General features: G+C 42.7%; 1 protein-coding gene across 1 annotated transcript in view; it reads right to left on the bottom strand.

Moving 5' to 3' along the window:
- The window catches only part of LOC115823849 (uncharacterized), a 664236-nt gene that overhangs the window by 418006 nt on the left and 221013 nt on the right, over positions 1-25217 (bottom strand). Inside the window, 1 exon segment of the mRNA XM_030787872.1 lies at positions 13305-15415. Within this exon segment, the coding sequence (XP_030643732.1) occupies positions 13305-15415 (2111 nt within the window).

The raw sequence follows: 25217 nt of genomic DNA, 5'->3' as shown, positions 1-25217 counted from the left end.
CAGTATTTTTTTTAAGGTAATTTAAATAGTGAGTTATGTGACTGCACTTATTGTATCTTCCCAATAGTTAAATAATTTTATTCATTGCACATTATCAGCCCAAGTGCCATTGCTCTTAATTCTGGATTTGCTGTATCTAAAATAAAATGTATGTCATAACTGAATCTGGTGATTGTGAGAGTCAATTTATGTTTCATTAATACTAAAATATTTGCCTTTACTAATTTGCACAATGCAATGTGACAATGTCTAGTTAGCTAAATGTTAATTTACCCATTGAACGGGTCACCTTAGCCATCATCGCAACCATTGCCCCCCCTGAGAGATTTGGCAGGAGTCGCCACTGCAATAGGTGCCAACCCAGTGGGCAAATTACAAACAGCACAGCGATAATGAAAATGAGAACACAACAAGCAGACAATATAAAGAATGACAAAACAGCAGCTGGGGTTGACGATCAACAGAATTTAATCAACAGCATTTAATCTGACAAGCAGCTAAGCCTTTATTATGGAAGCCCTAAGATGCCATCATTTCACATTTAAATTTTGACTCCGTTTTCTCGTGATAACACGTTATTCTTCTGTGTTTACTCGAGATCTCGAGTTATTTAAGTCATTGTCACGAAATAACGAAATTTGTTTTCCCGTGATAATGACATAATTTACTCGATTTCTCGGGAAAACGGTGAATTGTTTATAGTTTCGTCATTTCGTGATAATGACATCCAGTCGAGGAAACAAAGAAAAATAACACGTTATCACGAGAAATCAAATATAAATCCACAGCATCTCATGGCTTCCGTACTTCATGATGTGATAAACCAGCATTTGTAAACAAATAACTTCGCACTGCATTCACTTTTGTTTGTCTACAGTCTATGAGCTTACGCTGTTTGCGTAACGAACTTGTCTGTGCGAGCGATTTGAAGCTGCCCAGTAGCAACAGCGCTCACTAGGGTAACAGAATTCGATGGTCACAGACTTGGGTGTAACAACGGTCTACTAATAACCGGCTCATCTGTTCATTATCTCTCTCTGTATATCTGTAACTTCCTTATCGTGTTCCGTGTTTATGTTTTACTTAGTACCTGTGTAATGTATCTACCCGCCTGGAAGACATTAAACTTTTCTTTAAGTACAACTGCTTTTGCGTCCTGCCTAGTAGGTCAACCCAGCACGGCGCTTCTAGTGAGACGTCACAATGTTCAAATGACCGGCGCTCGGCGCTTCTAGTGTTAATGTGAACACGATATTGGACATTTCAAAAGAAGTAGACAGGCAGGAACGAAAATCGGACATATGTAAATAAATAAATGAATGAATAAATAAATAAATAAATAATCGGAAATGGACGTTATGTCCCGCGGTGTAAATGTAGCTACATGTTTATGTGGTAATGAAGTCACAAGGGAAGTCATCAGATATCTGAAACATTTGCTTTGAATTAAATGACGATGACAAAACACGACATACGTTGTTCTGTTTAATTAGCTGAGCTTGTGTATTGGAGTAGGAAGGTTATTTTAATGGAATCGGAAGTTTTCTTATTAGCACGATCAAAGCAGTCCATGTCGAATGTAGCTTAATGCTGGTGAATGTCACACATTCCCTTTGTACATTTTTATTTTGGGTTTCATCGACTCCTCCCCAAAAAAACACCTGTCTTTATCGTAATTACTGAAAGAAAACTACTGAGGTTGTAGGCATTTTCTATTTTTGCGTATGTGTGCGTGTGTGTGTGTAGCGGACTCAAACACTAGGCCAACGGTTGTGTTGATGCCACATATTTAATGATTTAATAAATGTCTGAAAATACACACAGATATATTTTATAAACTTGGTGAATGGCTGCACAAGTGCTTAGCATAGAGCTAACACGGAGAATCTCATCATAGTAAAGAATTCGCTACTTCTGTTAACATTCAATACATGTTTTGTTTCTAATTAGCTTTAAACAGACACCATTCATCAAGCAAAATAACAGGTCTTTTGCACAGTTATTATCCAACAGGTGAAAGAAAAAGACACATATTCAGTCACGTTCTCATTCACCACAATGAAATGTACACTCACACGAGCCATTTTCATTCATTTCACATTTGTACTAGCCGCCAGCCCGAGAATTACTGTACTAATCAATACGGTACCGTCTAGAAAACATTTAACGTTTAACACGGTAAACACAAACAAGGACTACCACACCATCACGGTAAATTAGTTCACTCAGACATCACCAGCTCACCTGAAAATACACACAGATATATTCTATAAACTTGGTGAATGGCTGCACAAGTGCTTAGCATAGAGCTAACACGGAGAATCTCAGCATAGTAATGAATTCGCTCGATACCCCGTGAGTAGCAACATGGAGCACTACCTAGTGCGACACTCCCACCTACTGGGCGCCAATGAACTTGCTGGTAATAAACAACAAAGAATTGTACGGAATATTTATATGGGCTGTCGACTCCAAACTCGTCTGCTGAATTTAAAGAAAGAACGGATTACATAATGTCTCACTGTGCTACATGTGTTTTTAAAATGTTCGTGTAGAAGACGCTGTGATGGTGTGCGCGTGCATGTTTACCTGACAGCTTAAAAACGAAAGTGTTAAAGAAGTTGTTATGTATTTGTTATTAATGTGCAATGCAACTTGAATTTATGGAAGACTGGAGCCAAGCGATTAAAAAAGCAGGGAAATGAATTGATTTTGATAAAAAATCAACAAAGAAATCGTTCTTATTTGTTTGTTTATTCATCAAGTGGTTATTCTTCCGCTAAAAAACATACTAAAACTATATGGAATTAAAGGTGATTGTGACGTGACGTTAAGATTCTATTCTAGAGTTCGTAATAAAGCTGTAGGCGATGAAAAGTGCATAGCTTTCAAGATCGAAGCAAAACGTTTCATAGAAGCAGAGCGACTTCAATCGACGGACACGGTGCCATTCATTTACTGAGAAATAGGTAAGGTGTGTTTGACGGTTTTTACTCAACACGCTGTGAAATCTATCTATCTATCTATCTATCTATTTATATTGTCCTATCCTAGATGCCAAAATCGCAACTTATAATGAGCTCAGGAATTATTAGCGACGTTTCCCATGATGAGGACATGAAAAAAACACAGGTGAGGTCGACAGTTCTTGGTGACTTACAAAGCAGAATCAAAAGTATTTTAGACTTGCTAAGAATCAGTACAAAAGGCTGAAGTTTTCTATTGATCTCGCCAAGGTGCTAGCCTCCCCAGTGGCCGTTACTGCAGCCAGAATCAATTCAAAGGGGCTGAAAGACATGCGCACTTTCGCCGACCTTTTCAAACCAGCAGCAGACGGCCAGGGACCTGAAGTAAGTTATGACACCATGGAGATATGCAAACTCACTCACATGCACACACACACCCCAAACCAGGTTTAACATGTTTATATTCATATATAATCTGTTTGTTAACATTGCACAAGTAAATGTAGTCATTCTAATACAGTTGAATTGACCCAGCTTATCACAGTTTACTGCACAGCTGGACAAGAGCCTAAGTGTTCTTCTCTCCTCTCATTCTCTCAGTTCACCAACTTTGGCACACAGCAGGTGCCCACGGACGTTCCAAGTGAATGTGTGACTGAAAAAATGGAAGGGAAAAAGACAGTCCTGAAGGAATGTGTCACAGGCTATGGAGTGCACCAAAAAACACAGGTGAGGTCGCCCATGTGCAGTGACCAGCGGCAAACAACAGTGTGTAAGACTTGTAGCTGAGAAGATGAGGTTATAAGTTGAATTTTTTGGGACTTTGCAGAAGCTTCTCCATAAGGTGAACATTATCCTGGACAAAGTGACGGCCAGCAAATTTGAAGAGTTAATGGGTCGTCTGATGGCCCTTTCAGTGAACAGTAAGGAGAAGCTGCAAATGCTGGTGGCTGTCATCCATGAGAAGGCCATGGAGGAGACAGCCATATGTAATGTATTTGCAAAAATGTGTCACTCCCTGGCTAAGGTATGTTTTGTAATAGGAGATAGACTGTAATGTGAACTTGCTCCAAGTCCTGCATGTATAAATATGTAGACACAATCACACAAACAGGCGTACTACAACCTCTATAGGAGTCTACAATTGCATATAACTGCTTTGTTTGAAAATTGGATACAAATATTGAATCATTCTGATTCATGTGACAAAACTGACTCAAAGTGACATAACCTTCTTCTGCCATTTGTTTTGAATGTGTATGAAGAGTTTCAGAGTTGAAAGTGTTTAGCAGTTTTGTGGTTACGTATGGGTTCAGGAGTGTACATGTATGTGTAATTGATGTGTTTTTCCTAAGCATTCACCTCTCTGTGTATCTCTGTGTTCAGCATAACTGGCTGTCGCCCAGGTGGGACCATGAACCCAACGGCATTCAGGCCGAGTCGTTCAGATCCGTGCCTTCGCCAGCACGTCTGGAACAAGACTCTCTGAAGCAAAAAGCAAACATATTTGTCTCCACCATACACTTGTTCTCCGTCCTGCATATTCCTGTCTCTCATTCTGTCTTTGTTTATTGCAGCTTGAAGTACCTGTGGCCTACCAGCCCGGGAGGTCGGTGACTTTCCACGGACTCCTCCTGAGACGATGCAAGGCGGAGTTCGAAAGGGACGAGGTCCACGACCCGGTCGTGATGAAGAAGAAGAGGCAACTGGACTTGGCAACAACGGTACCCGTCCTTAAGAACGCTAAGACGTAGAGCTCAGTCCTTGTTAAAAGTCCAAGACTTAATGGGGGACTTCAGTGATATGACTTTTTGACACTTTGTGGATGGTGTTGAGCCATTTGGAATGATGGTAAGTGTTTGTGACACCCTGCTCCTCTTTCTCTCCCTCATCCTGACTCAGGCGCACGAGCAGGAGCAGCTTGAGAAGGACCTCGCGAAAGCTAAAGAGAGAGCTCTCTGCCGCTCCACCGGAAACATCAGGTTCATCAGCGAACTGTTTAAGATGAACATGATTTCTGAGAGCGCGGTGCTTGGATGTGTGGTGAAGCTGCTGCGGAGCCTTAGTAAAGAGAGTGCAGTGTGTCTCTCCACTTTGTTAACGGCTGTTGGCAAAGACCTGGACACCCCAAAAATGAAGGTAAGTGACCTTTGAGTTATGACTAGTACAGAGGCGTGAGGGGGATGGTAAATATTAGGTATTTGGCATCTCTCTTCGTTCATTATCCAGAAAAGATGGTGCAGAAGTTGTGGTAAGCACCTTTAAGAATTTTTCCTTTGAGTTCTTTTCTGACACATTATCTGCCCTAAATCTCTTAAAGTCAAAGCCATTCTAACCATAAGATGTAAATCGCTTGGTGTAATGTGCTGATTGCAGAAACATTATTCCTTATGGTATCTTTGTCTAAACGGATTTGGTAATAGTGGCATTGCCTGGTTAAGTCATTTTTAATATATGAGATGATATGAAAATGGAGAACCAACCATGACCTTGTGTGACCTCTGTTGAACCTCAATGGACAGCCCCAGATGGACTACTGTTTCCACGTCATTTCAAAAATTCCGAATGACGTGAAGGTGCCATTGGAGACACGCATCATGCTACGTCACGTGATGGAACTCAGACTGGTGAGTGCATGTATGGGGGTGTTAGTTGCAATTGTAGCATGTGTTCTACAGTTTGTATAGAAAGTGTATTTGTTCTGGATTTAGGAGTACATTTAGGTTTAAGATTATAGATTGAGATGCTTATGTCAGCTGCCATACCTTGTGCTTGAATCCCTCTGTTTTTGTGTGTCCAGCATAATTGGATTTTGCCCAGAGAGGAGGACACCCACTGCTCTGTTCAGGCCCTGGAACCTGAACCCGCTCCAAGTGCTGTGGAAACCACTTCTCCCAGCAAGAAAAACTGTGCCCCACCAGCTCTATCTGCTAAACTCCTACAGACTGCAGCCAGTGACTCTTCTGAGTTGAATGAGGCTTCAGAAAAGTTGCTGAGTGGTGCAGGGGACTCCGAGGTCAAATCCAAGGGACCTGAGGAGAGTCACAACTTGGCTGAGCTACCTAAGGAGAAATTAGGGAGACAGTTAGCTGAGGTGAGATATAAAACTTCAGAAATGGACAGAAAGACAGACCTGCTCTCTTTGTCTTTGCCTGTCACACAGGCGCATATTGCTAATAAATGCCAAAGTGTAAGTAGACCCTGTACATCTTGTAACAACTTTATATTTAGACAAGGATATTTTATTGTTGTAGAGCAGTTGATAGCATTAGTTCAGCTTGTTGTAGTCTGGTAACTTTTTAAGATAATGAGATCAGTGCCAGCCCAGGCCTTTCCATCACCTGTTGACTTGGTCGTTGTGATTGGACAGCAGCTTGAGTGTCATGTTTTTCTCCTCTCTCGCTCTCTCAGTCTAGCGAATTTACTCTGCAGCACAAACAACCGCTCAGTATCATCGCCGAGAAATCTTCAGGTGAAAAGATACAGCTGAAAGAGGCAGAGAATGCCTGGAAGCCTGCCAGGAAGAGGCAGCCTGGCAATATGGATCCAGAGATCCAGGAGACACAGGTGAGGTCGCTAACACGCAGTGACCAGTGACTAACAGCTGTAAGAGTGTGTCAGACTTACAGCTGAACAGGCAAAGTTCCAATCTGAATTTTGTTTGTTTCTTTATGGCCGTTCAGGAAGTCCTCCGCAAGGTCCGCGGCATCCTAAACAAAGTGATGCCGGAGAAATTGGACAAGCTGGTGGAGCAAATGGCCCACCTCCCCATCAACAGCGAGGAGAGGCTCCAGAGTGTGGTGGACATGGTCTTCAGCAGGGCTGTGGAAGAACCTGGGTTCACTGCAGTCTATGCCAGCATGTGCCGCTGCTTGGCTAAAGTAAAGTGTTCTTGTATAAGAAGTACATTTGTAGTTTTTACTAAATTGGGGCTTAAATCCGTCTCCTTGCCCCATTGACATTTTTGAGTTATAGCAGTGCTCCATTTTGTCTTTTTGGCGTTGTTCCTTATGATTTGTAGAGAGGAAACATTCCTGTAGACTGTGCTTGGACTCTGTCCTGCATATTCCCCATCTCATTTTTTTGTCTTTTTCGTACTGCAGATGGAAGTGCCCATGTCAGATAGGCCCTACAGCACTGTGACCTTCCGTAGACTCCTGCTACGGCGCTGTAAGGCAGAGTTTGAGAAGGTTGAGATGCACACCTTCTTATCTGATAAGGTACACAAGCAGTTAGAGTCATCAGCATTGGTAGCCATCACACACAGTGAGAAAACATACACCTTAGTCCTCATTAAAAATGCCTAGCTGTGTCAGGAAACGTCCCATCAGCACTGAATTCCATGTCTTTTTGCTCGATCACCTATTCTGCATGCTTTTCTTGCAGACTGAGGTATTTGAACTTTTGGAATATTTTGTGAAGCTTTCTGACATATTGCTCTTCTCTCTCTCTCTCTCTCTCTCTCTCTCTCTCATGCAGGCTACAGGGGAGCAGACAAAACAGGGGCTGGCAGAAGCTAAAGAGAAAGCTTGTCGCAGCTCCATTGGGAATGTGAGATTCCTTGGTGAGCTCTTCAAAGTGAAGATGGTTGCCAAGCTGACTATTTTGGAATGTGTGGAGAGGCTTGTGGAGAGGTTCAGTGAACTGAGCCTGCAGTGCCTCTCCACGCTCCTGACCACGGTCGGCCAGGAGCCTAACGATGGCAAAATGCGGGTAAATCACTTTTAGGTTATCGCTGTGACTGATGCATGAGAGACTCAAATTAGGTATATTTGACATCTCATTCAGTTCAGTGTAAATCAACACTGACCAGTTTCTCTCTCTCTCTCTCTCTCTCTCTCTGATATCTGTCTTCTGTCCACAAATAGCCTCAGACGGACTTATATGTAATGTCCATTGAAAAAGCTGTAGAAGAAGGCATGCCATCGTCACATGTACTCTACCTGCTGGAGGATATGATGGAGCTCAGAGAGGTGGGTATGTGTGTTAAGTCACAGAAGAAGAACTAAAGTCTATTTTAATACATTTTAATGTTTCCCTTCACGACTAAAAATAACAAAGTAAAAAAAAAGTGTAAGTTCCTGTCATTATATTCAATCAATATTAAGAGTCATTTCAAATGCAGGCAAACAGGTTGATGTTTGACTTCCAGTGACATGAATCCCTTTCTTTGTGTTTGTGTTCAGTGAAACAGGGTGTCACACAGGCCAGTTCTGGGTTCAAAGACCATCAAAGTCCATGAGGGGGCACAGTGGCAGCAGTAGGATCAGTCAGGGATGGCTCATCAGAAAGGAGTCTTTTTCTCACTTTTGTTTTTTTCTTTTTTGTCAGTAAGCAAGCCAACAAGACCTGACAATAAAATAACATATTAAAAAAAAAGTTTTACAAGGATTTAATTAAGGAAGAAATAAATTAACTGTGCAACAGGTCACCTCACATGCGGTATACTCTCTCCCTCACTCGCTCATTATCTAAGCAGCTTATCCTCAGTGGGGTGTGCTGGAGTCTTTCCCAGCACTCATAGGGCAAAAGGCAGGAAAACACCCTGGACAGGTCGGCAGTCCATCACAGGGCAGACACACACACACGCTCACGCTCACACACACATTCATACCTAGGGGCAATTTAGTGTCTCCAATTCGCCTAACTTGCATGTCTTTGGACCGTGGGAAGAAACTGGAGCTCCCGGAGGAAACCCACACAGACATGGGGAGAACATGCAAACTCCATGCAATATACTTTTACAGTAAATTCATAGAACACATATACAGGTGTCATGGAATTGAAAAGAATGGAGGCCTGATCAGCTGTAGCACTGTGATTTTTGGACCATCACTATGGTACGGGCAGCATTATTAGGGGAATAAAGAATGTCAACAGTCACTCCTCTGACAACATGACAGTTGACAAATTGACTCTGTATAACAAGTGACCAGCTGAATTTAGAGCCCCTGAATGTCGAATCTTTGGTTTTTTAGATGACAAGGACAATATCTCCAAGCCTATCTAAAATGACTTCGACTCTGAGTAAAACGAAGTCTTCATCCTGACAATTCGCTAACTTAGCTCACTCGCCGTCTCTGAGAATGCATCCGCCATTGTTACCTCTATTAGGCTTTCGGGCACTGTCGCGGTCACGTGTCTTCCACTATTAAGGTCCGTGTCTTCGGTAACGCCCATTTCTCCTTAACATATATTAAGTTAGCAAGTGTGCTCATAAATGAATTTATACACGATGTTGTACATGTGTTGTAAGTTCTGAGCCAGTTCCTGTGAACCAGGGAGTGAAAACTTTCCAGACTAACTGGACTGATGGTGAACTGGACCTGTCTGACTGAAGAGTTACAGAGTCACCCAGCAGAAGGCAATGCAATATTCTTCTCTTTGTCATTCATATTCTGTTTTATACAGTGATATAAATTAATCATACAAATCAAGAGGGTTCATTTGAAATTTCAGTACACACTGCTGTTTATGACTGAATGTGACTATATGTTTGGTCTCTATACACACTCCTGTATATGACTGAATGTGATTGTGTGTGACTATTATTGACTCTTTGTGTGTGTGTGTGTGTGTGTGGTGTGAGGTCAGCAGGTGAGTAGTCACTGGCTGTTCTTCATCATGATTCTTGATGATGATTTTTTGACAGAATTTTACTACCAGTGCAGTTTATACTCACTGATGACAAGCACAAAGCACAAAGCCCAAAGTAAATCATAAATACTAAGCCTTTGGAATGGGGAGGACATTTTGATCATGGGTCAAACTACTGACCTGAAAGCTGAAGGTGCTGAAGTTTGGGGGTGGAATTAATTAATGACCCAGCAACAGTCCAAAGGGGCATTAGATAGAGGTGAAGGTTGATGGTGCTGAGAGAAATAACAGATGTTAAGCAAACGACTCACTAGAGGGGTAAAGAGAGGACCAGGGTGTGACACTGATGTAGTTCCATGACTCTACTAATCCTCTTAAATTAGTGAAGCAGACAGCTGAAGAGGATGACAGTAATGTAATTAATTAGTGAATAGTGACTTCCATACAATTCCAACATACTTATACACATAAACTGCCTCACAGAGTTAACACTTTAGACTGGCATAATCACTCACTCACTCATTATCCAAGCCAGGGGGTGCTGGAGCCTATCGCAGCGCTCATAGGTTGAAAGGTGGGGAGAACATGCAAACTCCACACAGAAAGGACCCTGGCCGCCCAGCCAGGAATCAAACCCAAGACCCTCTCGCTGTGAGGCGACAGCGCTACCCACTGTGCAGTCGTGCTGCCCACTGGCATAATCCAAAAAAGAAAAATATTAACAATAAATTGACAAAAAAATTCAGGAGCCAGTAGCAGGCAGTGTGTATGACTGGGTCCTGGAACATCAGCTCAGACTCCGTGTGACCTTTAAGGGAGCGAGGGAGTGTAAGGAGTGACATGACTGTGTCATTAGAGACACACCACTGACAGAGGATCAGTTCGTTTTTCTTCATTAGAGACACACCACTGACAGAGGATCAGTTAGTTTATCTTTATTAGAGACACACCACTGACAGAGGATCAGTTCGTTTTTCTTGATTAGAGACACACCACTGACAGAGGATCAGTTAGTTTATCTTCATTAGAGTCACACCACTGACAGAGGATCAGTTAGTTTTTCTTGATTAGAGACACACCACTGACAGAGGATCAGTTAGTTTATCTTCATTAGAGACACACCACTGACAGAGGATCAGTTAGTTTATCTCCATTGGAGACACACCACTGACAGAGGATCAGTTAGTTTATCTTCATTAGAGACACACCACTGACAGAGGATCAGTTCGTTTTTCTTCATTAGAGACACACCACTGACAGAGGATCAGTTAGTTTATCTTCATTAGAGACACACCACTGACAGAGGATCAGTTAGTTTATCTTCATTAGAGACACACCACTGACAGAGGATCAGTTAGTTTATCTTCATTAGAGACACACCACTGACAGAGGTTCACAAGGCTCCTATGGAGGGAGGAGCCGTTTGCACCACAGCACCTGTGGACGATCCATATTAACAATATTAATATGAATCTCAAACTCAGATTAGGATTAAGTTTACAAGAACAGACTGAAACATTATTTCCCTCACGTCTCTTAAAATGAATGACTGGTCTGTTGGTTTGTGTCTCTTTCTGTCATGTGCCCACTAGCAGAAATGTCCTCATTGAGCAAAAGTCAGACAATAAACTGCTCTGAAGGTGCCTGGCATGAGACAGTCTTCTTACCACCCCCCCCCCCCCCCCCCCCCCCCGCTCATGTTTTTGGCTCCATTACAAAATTAATCTATTGGTTCAAATTTTTTAAAGAAAAAATACGATGAAATAGCATCACCTTACGTTCCAGGCTGTGTAGCCCACATCCTGTTTAGTTCAAATAAAAAGCCCAAATCATTCTAAACAGCTTTGTTTCTGCATTTGTGTCGGAGTTGTTCCCATCAGTCTGCAGTTTTATGACCGCAGCTGTATATAACCTCATCTGGTCTAGCTGTATGGCTGATTCTCCTCCATGCTTATAAACACAGTAGCAACTTTAGTAACGTTAAGAGCTGGGAGATGTCCAGGGTCCCACCTCCTGACAGTTAGCCACTGTCCATGGTGCTAACACTCCTCCTGAACAGGCCTCTGTTGGAATTTTGGAATGTTGATACATTCCGCAGAAGTCTGTGGTTCCACCAAGACTGTTGCAGGTCACAAATCAAAGTTATAAATCCTCAAAAAGAGATGAAAACACAGGGCAAATGAATAGAGTGGTTCTCCTGACATCTGGACTAATCTAACCAAAGTTACATTATTCAGAATCCTGCCATTCAAGCACCTCACACTGTAAGTCCTCCCAAACCTGCCATTCAAGCACCTCAAACTGTAAGTCCTCCCAAACCTGCCATTCAAGCACATCACACTGTAAGTCCTCCCAAACCTGCCATTCAACCACCTCACACTGTAAGTCCTCCCAAACCTGCCATTCAAGCACATCACACTGTAAGTCCTCCCAAACCTGAAATTCAACCACATCACACTGTTGGTCTCCGGAGCTTGGTACAGTCTCTAGGAGGCTGGAAATAGCTCTGTGGATGACAACTGAACAGTTCATGTTTGTGTGGAAAATGGAAAAAAATTAACACGTATGATACTGGCTTTTCCTGGGCTGATTCTCTATTAAACCCTGTTAGGTTTTGAAACACAGTAGCCGTCCTGTTCTCCTTTCAGCTTTGCATTTCTGTTGCGGCTGTTCTGAGCTGGATCATTCGTTTAGGCACCGAGACAGTTTATGACAGATACTTTTGTCTCATGGACTTGTTTTTTTGCTCATTAGTTCATATATGTGTGTTCGCATGCCTATGTATATGCATGTGTGTGTATGTACATACATATATGATGCACAGTCACTGCAGAGTCTGTGTGGGTTAGCGATTACAAAGTGAGGACGCAGACAAACCTAGAAGAAATGTAAATGAAGTCTGTGAAGAATGAGAGAAATCTTCCCCCTCTGTGGAGTTGGTAGAGGTTTGTGTTTATTAGGTGGATATCCACAGGGGTCCTGTTAAGTTATAGTTGGGAGAGGAGGGACAAAGAGGGGACTGGGCTGGTAAACGGACAGGCACACAGGGCCAGAGAGCTTAGTCCACGGCCAAAGCCAAAGATCCTATTGGTAGACGGCTCATCCTGGGAGTGTGAGCCTTCAGTGCTGAACGCGTGAACAGAAGAGGGCCGTCAGTTCTTCACTCAAACGGTACAAGAGGAAGCACAGTACAGAGAAAGAAAGAATGGAATCTCAATCCCAGATGAGCAGAATGAACAGTGGTCAGAACCTAAGATTTAATATTGAAGTTTGGTCATAAAAACAAGAGCTGACAGTTATTCACATTCGCTCACTTGCTTCAAATCTACATTTATTATCAGCAGACATAAATGCATCATGTAAAATAGTTCTACTTTTTGCTTTTGTGCTCAACTGATTTCTAGGTACTATTTTTTTAACTGTCCTAAGTCTATCACTTACGGTTTAATCAAAGCACTATTATTAACTCATGAACTATAAACTTGGTATTTAGTAGTAACAGTGACAAAATGAATCCTCTGTCATTCTAATGTAACCTGAGGAACAATGACATGACATGCGTACGTATCTCTTCACACTGAACAGGTAACACACTGGTCCAAAATGCCACTGAACAGGTAACACACTGGTCCAAAATCACACTGAACAGGTAACAGACTGGTCCAAAATCACACTGAACAGGTAACAGACTGGTCCAAAATCACACTGAACAGGTAACAGACTGGTAACACGCTGTGTGACTGCACTTGTGTTTTTTAAGCTTCAATGCATAACTGAACCTCTTCCCACACTGGGAGCAGTGGTATGGCTTTTCCCCTGTGTGAATGCGCTGGTGTGATTGAAGAATTGATGACCGACTGAAGCTCTTCCCACACTGGGAGCAGTGGTATGGCTTTTCCCCTGTGTGAATGCGCTGGTGTCTTCTAAGAGCTGATGAATCACTGAAGCTCTTCCCACACTGGGAGCAGTGGTATGGCCTCTCCCCTGTGTGAATGCGCTGGTGTGATTGAAGAAATGATGACCGACTGAAGCTCTTCCCACACTGGGAGCAGTGGTATGGCTTTTCCCCTGTGTGACTGCGCTGGTGTCTTACAAGACCTGATGAATCACTGAAGCTCTTCCCACACTGGGAGCAGTGGTATGGCTTTTCCCCTGTGTGACTGCGCTGGTGTCTTACAAGACCTGATGAATCACTGAAGCTCTTCCCACACTGGGAGCAGTGGTATGGCCTCTCACCTGTGTGAATGCGCTGGTGTGATTGAAGAACTGACAACTGTTTGAAGCTCTTCCCACACTGGGAGCAGTGGTATGGCCTCTCCCCCGTGTGAATGCGCTGGTGGGATTGGAGATTTGATGAATTCCTGAAGCTCTTCCCACACTGGGAGCAGTGGTATGGCTTCTCCCCCGTGTGAATGCGATGGTGTCTTTGAAGAACTGACAACTGTTTGAAGCTCTTCCCACACTGGGAGCAGTGGTATGGCCTCTTCCCCGTGTGAATGCGCTGGTGTCTTCTAAGACCTGATGACTGACTGAAGCTCTTCCCACACTGGGAGCAGTGGTATGGCCTCTCCCTTGTGTGAATGCGCTGGTGTATTCTAAGATCTGATGACCGACTGAAATTCTTCCCGCACTGGGAGCAGTGGTATGGCCTCTCTCCTGCGTGAATGCGCTTGTGTCTTTTAAGAAACGAGAACTGGTTGAAGCTCTTCCCACACTGGGAGCAGTGGTATGGCTTTTCCCCTGTGTGAATGCGCTGGTGTGTTCTAAGACCTGATGACCGACTGAAGCTCTTCCCACACTGGGAGCAGTGGTATGGCTTCTCCCCCGTGTGAATGCGATGGTGTCTTTGAAGAACTGACAACTGTTTGAAGCTCTTCCCACACTGGGAGCAGTGGTATGGCCTCTTCCCCGTGTGAATGCGCTGGTGTGTTCTAAGACCTGATGAATTACTGAAGCTCTTCCCACACTGGGAGCAGTGGTATGGCCTCTCCCCTGTGTGAATGCGCTGGTGTGTTCTAAGACCTGATGACCGACTGAAGCTCTTCCCACACTGGGAGCAGTGGTATGGCCTCTCCCCCGTGTGAATGCGCTGGTGTGTTCTAAGATCTGATGACCGACTGAAACTCTTCCCGCACTGGGAGCAGTGGTATGGCTTTTCCCCTGTGTGAATGCGCTGGTGTGTTCTAAGATTTGATGACAGACTGAAGCTCTTCCCACACTGGGAGCAGTGGTATGACTTCTCCCCCGTGTGAATGCGCAGGTGTAATTTAAGTTTTGATAACTGTTTGAAGCTCTTCCCACACTGGGAGCAGTGGTATGGCCTCTTCCCCGTGTGAATGCGCTGGTGTATTCTAAGACCTGATGACTGACTGAAGCTCTTCCCACACTGGGAGCAGTGGTATGGCCTCTCCCCCGTGTGAATGCGCTGGTGTATTCTAAGATCTGGTGACCGATTGAAACTCTTCCCACACTAGGAGCAGTGGTATGGCTTTTCCCCTGTGTGAAAGTGTTGGTGTGTTCTAAGACCTGATGAATTACTGAAGCTCTTCCCACACTGGGAGCAGTGGTATGGCCTCTCCCCTGTGTGAATGCGCTGGTGTGTTCTAAGACCTGATGACCGACTGAAGCTCTTCCCACACTGGGAGCAGTGGTATGGCCTCTCCCCCGTGTGAATGCGCTGGTGTGTTCTAAGATCTGATGACCGACTGAAACTCTTCCCGCACTGGGAGCAGTGGTATGGCTTTTCCCCTGTGTGAATGCGCTGGTGTGTTCTAAGATTTGATGACTGATTGAAGCTCTTCCCACACTGGGAGCAGTGGTATGACTTCTCCCCCGTGTGAATGCGCTGGTGTCTTCTGATACACAGCTGGCTTCTGAGGCTCTTCCTGCGTGAAGAGTGTGTTGTGTTCTTCCCTGTCACTCTTTGTTTAGGTGTTAGGGCTCTTCTGACAGGGGAGCTCTTCCCGAACGAAGAGCGCATTCTTTTCGTGTTGACAGCGGATTGTGCTGAAATGAATGTAATATCAGAGGATAACTGTTCTGGGCTCAGTGGAACTTCTGATTTAATCTCTCTGGTCTTTAGTAAACTCAGGGACTCTTCAGGATGCCATGTCTTAATGAGGTTTTGCGAGGAAATGTGGCCTAAACAAAGAGAGGGACATGTCCACAACAGGACCAGAAAACCACATCACAGCCTGGACAAAAATCTATAAACAACATTAAAAAACCAAACTGACATTAACCTCAGCATCAATTTAAAGTACAACTAAACCATTCTCTTAAAAAAAATAAAATAAACAAACAAACAAAAAACAAATGCAGGGAATTGAATGGGAAAACAGGGAAAAAAAATCATCTGTTACCTTTCTCAGGGGAAAATGTCTTGTCCCAGTGGCAGTCCGCTGGGTCGTCCTGGTCCTTGGTATATTCTTCTCCACACCAGACCAGCAGCTCCTCTCCAGCAGCGATGGGTCTACAGCTGCGGAACAGAACCCCCCCTTTGTACTGAAGAGCCATCAGATTCTGCTCTTCATCATTACGGGCACAGTTCACATACCTTAGAGAGAAAGAGAGAGTGTGATGAGGTAAAAGGTCAAGATTGAGACATGAGGCAGATAAAGAGGTTTGAATTGCACAAGAGAATACTAAGTTAAGGCAGAAAATGAGAAGAAGAATGTATGGATAAGTGAAGTCATGGATAAGTTAAAGATTAAATTTAAAATCACGTCTCTAAATGGAGTTTTCGTGTTTTTGTGACTCTGATTTAAGGGGACGCTCACTGCCTCTTATTAAACAAAACTCTTTTAACACTCATTAGACACATATATGTAAATAACACATGACTGAACCAAATTTTACAATGAACAAGTGCCAGGAAAGATGAACAGATTTGGAACAGACTAACACAGTTGGAATGTTCTAATAGAGGAGGAATCCCAGCAGTGACACTAGCTGGTTGGGGTGTTGTCATGAGATCGGGTGGGTTTGTGTCCTGTGAGGGTCAAACAGACAAGTGTACACTCCCCACCATCTCACTCAGCGCTCTGTTCAGCGTTGATGAGTGAATCCAGGAAACAGCACAGGTCTCCACCCGTGTTACGTTCCCATGGAGACGCCTGGGAGCTGGCAGGTGCCATAAAGTGGTAGTGGATGTGACATGTATCTGAGGATACAGGCAGTATTCCTCACCCTGCGGCACCGGAAGGGAAATACAGGAGTACGGGAACCAGATTTCTCCCAGAAAATGGGGCAAAAAGGGAAAAGGGAAAAACGCTAAAGTGACCACGCCCACATATGAAGGCCCTGGTTTTGTATTTTAAAATGTCACATTCCACGTAACACCAACATTCTCGTCCTCCGATCGTTTCCTGAAATATCCGAGTTTCGCGTGACTAACCAGTTTACCGGCCGAGAAAGAGACAAGAGCGCACTCTTCACACCAAACATTCCTCATCATTGGCCTCTGGCACCAAAGGATAAACTGTCTTCCTTGGACCAATCAGAGCTTGGTGTTTATGCCCAAAATGCCCACGTCCATATGTTGTCCTTACTCCCAGCTTTTCTGAACTGAATCAGTATCCTCATTAGCAACACTGAAGAATTGTGGACAGCTGAAACATTTCATTTTGTGATGAAGGTTTGGTTATGCAGCCTGCTTAATGGAGGACATGGTTCAGGATCCTTCAGTGTCATGCTGATGATGGCACATAAGATGCACCAGGTGTATCAGTGGGCAAGAAAACATGTGAGATTATACAACATTTCAGCGAAATGGAGACCGATTTAATGAGATGATCTCAATGTGTCTCATCTCTTTATTATTACTCACTATTATTTATTAGTCATTAGCACAGTTTGTTAAGATCTGCCCTTCTTCAGTCATGGATATATAGTTACTCATTTGTGCTGTAGACCTATTAGCACCTGTTACCACCCGTAACATTAGACATGTTTTACTGTTAGTCTGCAAATAAAATCCATGAATGTATTTAGTTACAGCGATTACTGTACAGGACAAACAGAAAAGTCTTACAGTTTGGGCAGTAACACACAGCATACTCAAAAGCACCATGTGAAGCTGTGTAAAGCTTAGCAGATATGTGGACTGGTCAGAATGTCATTGGGTGGGACATGCCATTTAGGGGTATGGAGATCTTCGCCATTCTACTATTTTTCTTTCTCTTTTAGACATCTTATTTTTGTTTTACACTGTGTGGATTTAATGAAGAAGTTTCACACCCCCTGTACTAAGAGCTGATTAATGTGTTATACAGAGAATGTGAAAGCTCCAATCCTGAGGTCTGAGGGTCTGACTCAGCCTTACTCAGGATAATTCCCTTTTCACTGACACACTGATGATATGGGAAACTTTGGGACTGGGACAAATAATTGGGAAATTAATCAATGACTGAGTATGTTACTGAATAAACTCAAAATAAACCACGTAAAATGGAAAAATAATTAACTAAACATTACGCCTGACTATTTTTGTCTTTCGGTTGTAGATGCATTTATTTATGTTCACATTTAATGTATTAAATATCACTCTTTCATTCATTAGTGCACCCAGTTTCATGCATGAGGATATAACAAGAATTGTCTTATATGTCATCTCATTTGATGCTACATATTTGAATCCCAAAGCCGTTGGCTCTTTGACACTGAGTTTTCCTGATCTTTTTGGACAACTTGGAGAAAAAAAATCTACAAAACATTCTATGAGTGTGTGTGTGTGTGCGCGTTTGTTTGTGTATCTGTGCGTGTGTTTTGTCATATGAAACCTCGTTGAAAAGAAAATAAGTAGTGATTCATGTATGGGTGCACAGCGCGCTCCTAAAATACATGCATCAAATATGAAAACTCATGTGATCAGAGGTTCTCCATGCTGATTGGTGTTTGTATACATTCTGGTCTCATCTGGTCTATGAGAACAGTGAATGTGAGGGGGTGTCACGCAGTCAGGGGTAAAGAGAAAACAGACCAGTATCTGGAAGGTTGTAAGTTTGATTCCTGAGAATGTCTGAACACCAAAATACTGGACAGCAAGGTTTCCTCAGAAATATAGTTACCTCTGATACAAAACACAGTTAAGTTTTACCACTGAACGTATGAATGTACACTGTCTGTACATTTAACATATGTGAAATATGTGAAAAATAAGGAACAGGAGTGATCTCTGTGCTCAGTATCTCACCTCATCCAGTTGGAAAAATTCTCTCTCTTCTCATCAACATGATCTTCACACTGCTGACGTTTGAAGAGCTAAGGAAAAGAGGTTTTTCCTTCATAAATGTTGATTTGTTATGCATACAGTCTTTCACTGCACATTTTATGACCAATTCCAGGTTTATGTCAGAGGTCTGATAGAGCGTGAGGCTCTCTGAATTGAAATGAGTGTAAAATAATTTGTTGAAGCTCCTACCAGCGGCTGATGACACAAAACATCGGTAAATGCAATGAAATAGGAATTTGGCTTCACTGCACAGAGCCCCAGTAAATGCCAACTGAAAACCTTCTTATATCATTAATTAACAGGTTCACTCACCACCCAGGAGTATCCACTGTCCTTGGTGTCTTCTCTGTCAGACATCTGGTCTTCATAGGGGCCAAAGTGTGTCCCTCTGGGTATAGTGTCACCCTGGTTAAACACGCCCAGCTCTGCGTTTGGGATGCTTGACCTCCTGACCTCTAGTCCTGAGGGAAGGGTGCGTCTGGCTCTTTCCGTGACCCCTATGGGCACGGGGGTGTCGGGGATGAATGTGGGGGGGCCATGCACCTCACATTTACCAATGAAGAAAGACCGGCAATCCTCACAGTCTGGGGAAATAAGGAGAAAAATATAAATAACAACAATAGACTTCAGTCAGACTAAAATACACTCTACATATCAACAATAGACTTCAGTCAGACTAAAAGACACTCTACATAACAACAATAGACTTCAGTCAGACTAAAATACACTCTAAATAACACTAACCCTACTAACCCTAACCCTAAAAGGGCAGCCCTTACAGTCTGATAAGACCCAATACTATCTGGGTATGGGACCATCAGTATAGGGACACAGTTCAGCATTCACACTGACATTTAACTCTATCGTGCCCGTTTTTACTTTTCATTTTCAGCAGCTAACGATGAAAAACATTTTGAATTTTCCTGAGAGTGCTTAAAAACCAAATATCTGCCAAACATACATCAGTCAAAAACATTATGATGTTGTAGAAACTGGGGAGCGTTTGAATTTTGCTTTTAACCACTGCACCCTTTACATGCAGAAAGAGAAAGAGAGAGAGTCTACAGGATCAGTCCAAGAGATCTTGCCCTACACAGACAGTCTTTGTCTATGGGTTTCTCCTCCTCAGTGTATTTGATGCTAGGTCTGTTGGACGAGTCTCTTCCTCGGGTGTAACCGTTTGACTGTGAGATCTCCTCTTTCATCACGCCTGTCTTCAGCAGCTCTACAACACAAACACACAAACTGTACACACACACGCCAACCTACCAACCTACACAAGCACAGAGAGGACCAGAATACAGAAGGAGGACACTCAGTGAAACAGGTGAGTGTTTCCTACCTGTGTCATGTGATTCAGGAAGAACTCCACACGACTGCCCCACAGACGTGGACGACATCTTTGTTTCATCAGTGGCCATCTTGTCACTTGTCTCCTGACTAATTACACGCATCCCGATTATTATAATTATTAGAATCGCAAAGAACCGTGTAAGTAAATGCATACACCCTCATTAAGATAATCATCAAATTAATCAAGAGTATACACACTCTCATGCAAAACTGCTCTTTATTTACACACATTTCCTATCAGAATAACACAGATACATGATACAACAGAACAGAGGTAGAGGAAAATGAGGTTAAGACAATGCACTCATCTAAGATAAGATTAGTTTGAACCAAGACATTAAATGTCAGGCTAAATGTTACATCATGTATAAATTAATTTATCAGCACACTTGCCAACTTGTGGGAGGTCATCCATGCCAAAATTAAAATGAAAACCGTAAAATGAAAGTTCAAACCCCCGGTTTGACATTTCTTTTTCAATACCTGTGCGCACATATCCTGCCAAAATGAAAAATGAAATTAGATAACTCGATTTTCATTTTCATTTTCAAGACAAACACGAGTCTTTTCTGACAAAAATAAAAATAAAATTAAAATATCTTTTTGTAATTTCATTTCGTTTGTTAGTCTTTTCCTTTTAACAGATTTTGCGGTACAAATCAGACAAAATGGAAACGAAAAGACAAAGTTGATAATCCTATGGCAAAATCCCAGTTTGCGATTTAATTTTTGACATGAACGCGCTGTATCTGCCAAAATGAAAATGCAAAGGCAAAGCAGCATTGCGTTTTCGTTTCCCACTTTGCCTTTTCATTTTCGAGTTCGCCTACATGCAAATATATGTTAAGGAGAAATGGGCATTACTGAAGACACGGACCTTAATAGTGGAAGACATGTGACCGCGAAAGTGCCCGAAAGCCTAATAGAGGTAACAATAGGCGCTTTCGCACCGGAGGAACTTTTCCATAGTTCTTAGAACTGTCGGAGAAAGTACCCCATTTTTCGCGTGTTCGCACCGCAGGAATGATCATAGTTCTTATAACGCCGTTTTGAGGGGCTTTTTTAGCTCCTACTTCAGGGTAGGTACTTCCGCAGCGCAATAGGAACCTTAGGGGCTTTCGGACAGCGCAGTTCTAGGGTCTCATTTGATAGGAACTACCCCCTGGGGAGCTTCCCCTAGAACTACATACGTTCTAGGGCCTTTTTTCTGTTTGCATTCGCACCGCCAGTAGGAACGCTGAAGTGACGTAAGCCGGCAGACGGTGCAGCAGCTAAGAGCTGTTGTTTACGCCTAACCATGGATAGCTGCACATTTTGAAGTTCAAATTTAATGACTTTTAAGACATTTTAAATATCTCCAAAAGGGAAAAAATGCCATTACTGTGGCAAAAGAAATCGACAAACAAGACTACAGTATACACAACTTACCAGTTTTATTGAATTTGAATGACAGAAATATTGAGTGCACATTAGACATATAACTGCCTTCTCATTAACGAAAATAAAACTGTATGGCGACAGTACCTGTACAATGGAAAAAAATGTCCCCCTGCATTTATGCATTTACCACCGCAATAGCAGTGAATGACTCGGTGGACATAGTAGTTTTCGGGTGCTAGCATAGCGCTTGTGCCTGACGCTTGCTCGTAGCATCGTGTTTAGTTTTTTTTTCCTTTTTCCCCGCCGCAGCCCTCAAATCGTAGGCTGGATAAACATTCTTATTTTAGGTTAAAATCTGGATCACAGCCACACAAGCGGACACACAAGCACCTGCCGAAGCGGAGTGTACGCTACCTCTTCAATAAAAAAATATACATTGGACGTTGCAGAAATGGTCATTGTTGGGAGATATAAAATACCGGTAAAATAAAACATAAAAACCATGTCTTTACCGGTCGCAATCGTCGTATACCTGCGTCTGGACCAATGGCTGTACACCTATGTCACAAGGTTCCTATTGCGCTGCGAAAGTACCTACCCTGAAGTAGGAGCTAAAAAAGCCCCTCAAAACGGAGTTCTTAGAACTATAATCGTTCTAGGTTCCTGCAGTGCGAACACGCGAAAAAGGGGGTACTTTCTCCGACAGTTCTAAGAACTATGGAAAAGTTCCTCCGGTGCGAAAGCGCCTCTTGTGACCTAGGCGTACAGCCATTGGTCCAGACGCACGATGATTGCAATCGCCATTTTTAAAGATCCGTGCAAAATATAAAGTCTTAGAACGTATTACATTTAGTTTTTGATACGATTTGAGGGCTGCGGCGGGGAAAAAGGAAAAAAAACCCAAAACAAAACAAAAAAAAACACGATGCTACGAGCAAGCGTCAGGCACAAGCGCTATGCTAGCACCCGAAAACTACTATGTCCACCGAGTCATTCACTGCTATTGTGGTGGTAAATGCATAAATGCAGGGGGACATTTTTTTCCATTGGACAAGTACTGTCGCCATACAGTATTATTTTCGTTAATTAGGCAGTTATATGTTACCTAATGTGCGCTCAATATTTCTGTCATTCAAATTCAATAAAACTGGTTAATTGTGTATGCTGCAGTCTAGTTTGTCGATTTCTTTTGTCGCAGTAATGGTATTTTTTCCTTTCGGAGGTATTTAAAAGGTCTTAAAAGTCATTAAATTTGTACTTAAAAATGTGCAGCTATCCATGGTTAGTCGTTAACAACAGCTCTTAGCTGCTGTACGGCCAGCCGGCTTACGTCACTTCAGCGTTCCTACTAGTGGTGCGAATGCAAACAGAAAAAAGGCCCTAGAACGTATGTTAGTTCTTATCAAATGAGACCCTAGAACTGTTCGGCCCGAAAGCGCCTAATGGCGCATGCATTCCCAGAGACGGCGAGTGAGCGAAGTTAGCGAATTGTCAGGATGAGGACTTCGTTTTACTCAGAGTCGAAGTCATTTTAGATAGGCTTGGAGATATTGTCCGTGTCTTCGGTAACGCCCAACGCCCAAGGTAAAGTGGGAAACGAAAACGCAATGCTGGTTTGCCTTTGCATTTTCATTATGGCAGATACAGCGCGTTCATGTCGAAAATTAAATGGCAGGATATGTGCGCACAGGTTTTGAAAAAGAAATGTCAAACCGGGGTTTGAACTTTCATTTTGCCGTTTTCATTTTGGCATGGATTACCTCCCGTACTAACTATTTACTGGCTGATCAATGAGAGAGAACATTTCGTGAGCAGCTTTTCTAAAAGAATTACTTTAAAGGATCTGGATTTCAAAAGTCTGCACTTAGAAGAACTAACGTAGAAAATGTAGCTTTTTACCTCAAGTTAACAATTCTCATCGGACTCGTCGCCTGATATGAATTTAACAAACAGACGCCAAGTCTCAACTGTAGAACTACGGAAGCCCGTTCCCGCCACATTACAATTTTTTTTTTCTGCTTTATTGCGACCCTATTTTTCGCAATTCCGACTTCATTTCTCAGAATCCCGACCTTATTTTTTAAAATTCCGACTATATTTCTTGCAATTCCGAATTTTCCCTCGTCTGACTTTTTTACACAATCAGGCAGCGTCGAGGAAGCTAAAGTAAGATATGTTATACACTTCATGCAATGAGCAGCTTACCAGTAGCAAAACCTGGCCTCGGTAATAGGCTCCGTCGTCCAAACACCCAGTACTTGGTAGTTTTGTCGAAATGGAAATTTTTTTATACGAAAAATGGGAACAACAGCCCGATAATTATCCTCCAAGTACCTTACCAGAGCAAACTTTTTTCCCCTGTGAACTAAGGCCAACTGTAGGCTGCAACTGTAAAGCTGCGTTTTAACTGTAGAACGAAATTAGCGGGTTTTGGTTGTTTGCCCTCGTGGGACATTACAGCTAGGATTTTTGAATTCACCAATCAGATTACTCAAGAGAAGTCACGCCCCGTTCCCAGGTCTCTCTTCAGTCAAGACAGAGGACAAGCTGATCATGTAATCAAAATGCTTGCTCTGATGTAATACAATTGTTTCAGTAAGTAGTGATCATGTCCAAATAAACAGTGTGTGCACTTCCACTGCGTGAAAAGAGGTGTATCCGCACTGGAATACTCCTGTATATTCCCGGATACTCCGCAGCATAGAATACTCCTGAATATGTGCCAGGTTTGGGGGTCTGCCTAGAGCCCATAGTTGCCATGGTGAATAATCCCTTGGGGGTGCTTGCAAGGGAACATTTGCACTTCACACCTCGGGCCACCAGGCATCCCGCAATTGGTCAAAAGTCTTACTTTGGATTGGTTGAGCAATGTCTTGCTTCTCCTCTAAAACCCTTCCCCATTGGTCTATTGTGCCCCCCCCCCCCCCGACATTTCATATGGCTTATATTATAAATATTATTGTTGTTATTATTATTAATATTATCAATACTGGTGGTGTTGTTTTATGTTCATAGGTAGATTGTATAGATAGTCTGGAAGATAGATGGTCAGCCATGGTTTAAAGGTTAGAGAACCGGGCTTGTGACTGGAGGGTTGCTGGTTTGATTTCCAGGCCCATCATCCACGGCTGTGTGCCCTTGAGCGTGCTCTTAACCCCAATGGTCACCAAGGAAAGCTGCCCACTGCTCCTGTGTCTGGTGTGTGTGTTCACTACTGGTGTGTTGGATGGGTTAAATGCAAAGGACATGTTCACAGTGTGTGTATGCAATCACTTAACTTAAACAAAAATGAATTACACAAATTTTATTATAAAGAAAATACAGTATAATCTAAATTATAAGGCATATTGACACACACACACACACACACACACACACATATGTGTGTGTGTATATATATATATATATATATATATATATATATATATATATATATCAATGTACAACATAGAATATAATACATTAGAAAGAATATACTATAATATCATAGCATATAATATAAATGCTTTTTGGGAACATAAATGAAACACTAAATGTTGAGCATTGCCAAGAGCAACCCAGCTTCTGGGGTCTCCATTGCAAATCTATCCGCACCAACTCGTGCATGGTGATACACAACATAGTTTTGCTCTTTGTCCAGTCTATTCTGTAGCACCCCACACAGTGCAGACAACTCTGTGATGGGAGGA

Source organism: Chanos chanos, chromosome 11 (assembly GCF_902362185.1).
Source record: "Chanos chanos chromosome 11, fChaCha1.1, whole genome shotgun sequence".
Lineage (NCBI taxonomy): Eukaryota > Metazoa > Chordata > Actinopteri > Gonorynchiformes > Chanidae > Chanos > Chanos chanos.
This window is presented reverse-complemented; position numbering and strand designations above follow the sequence as displayed.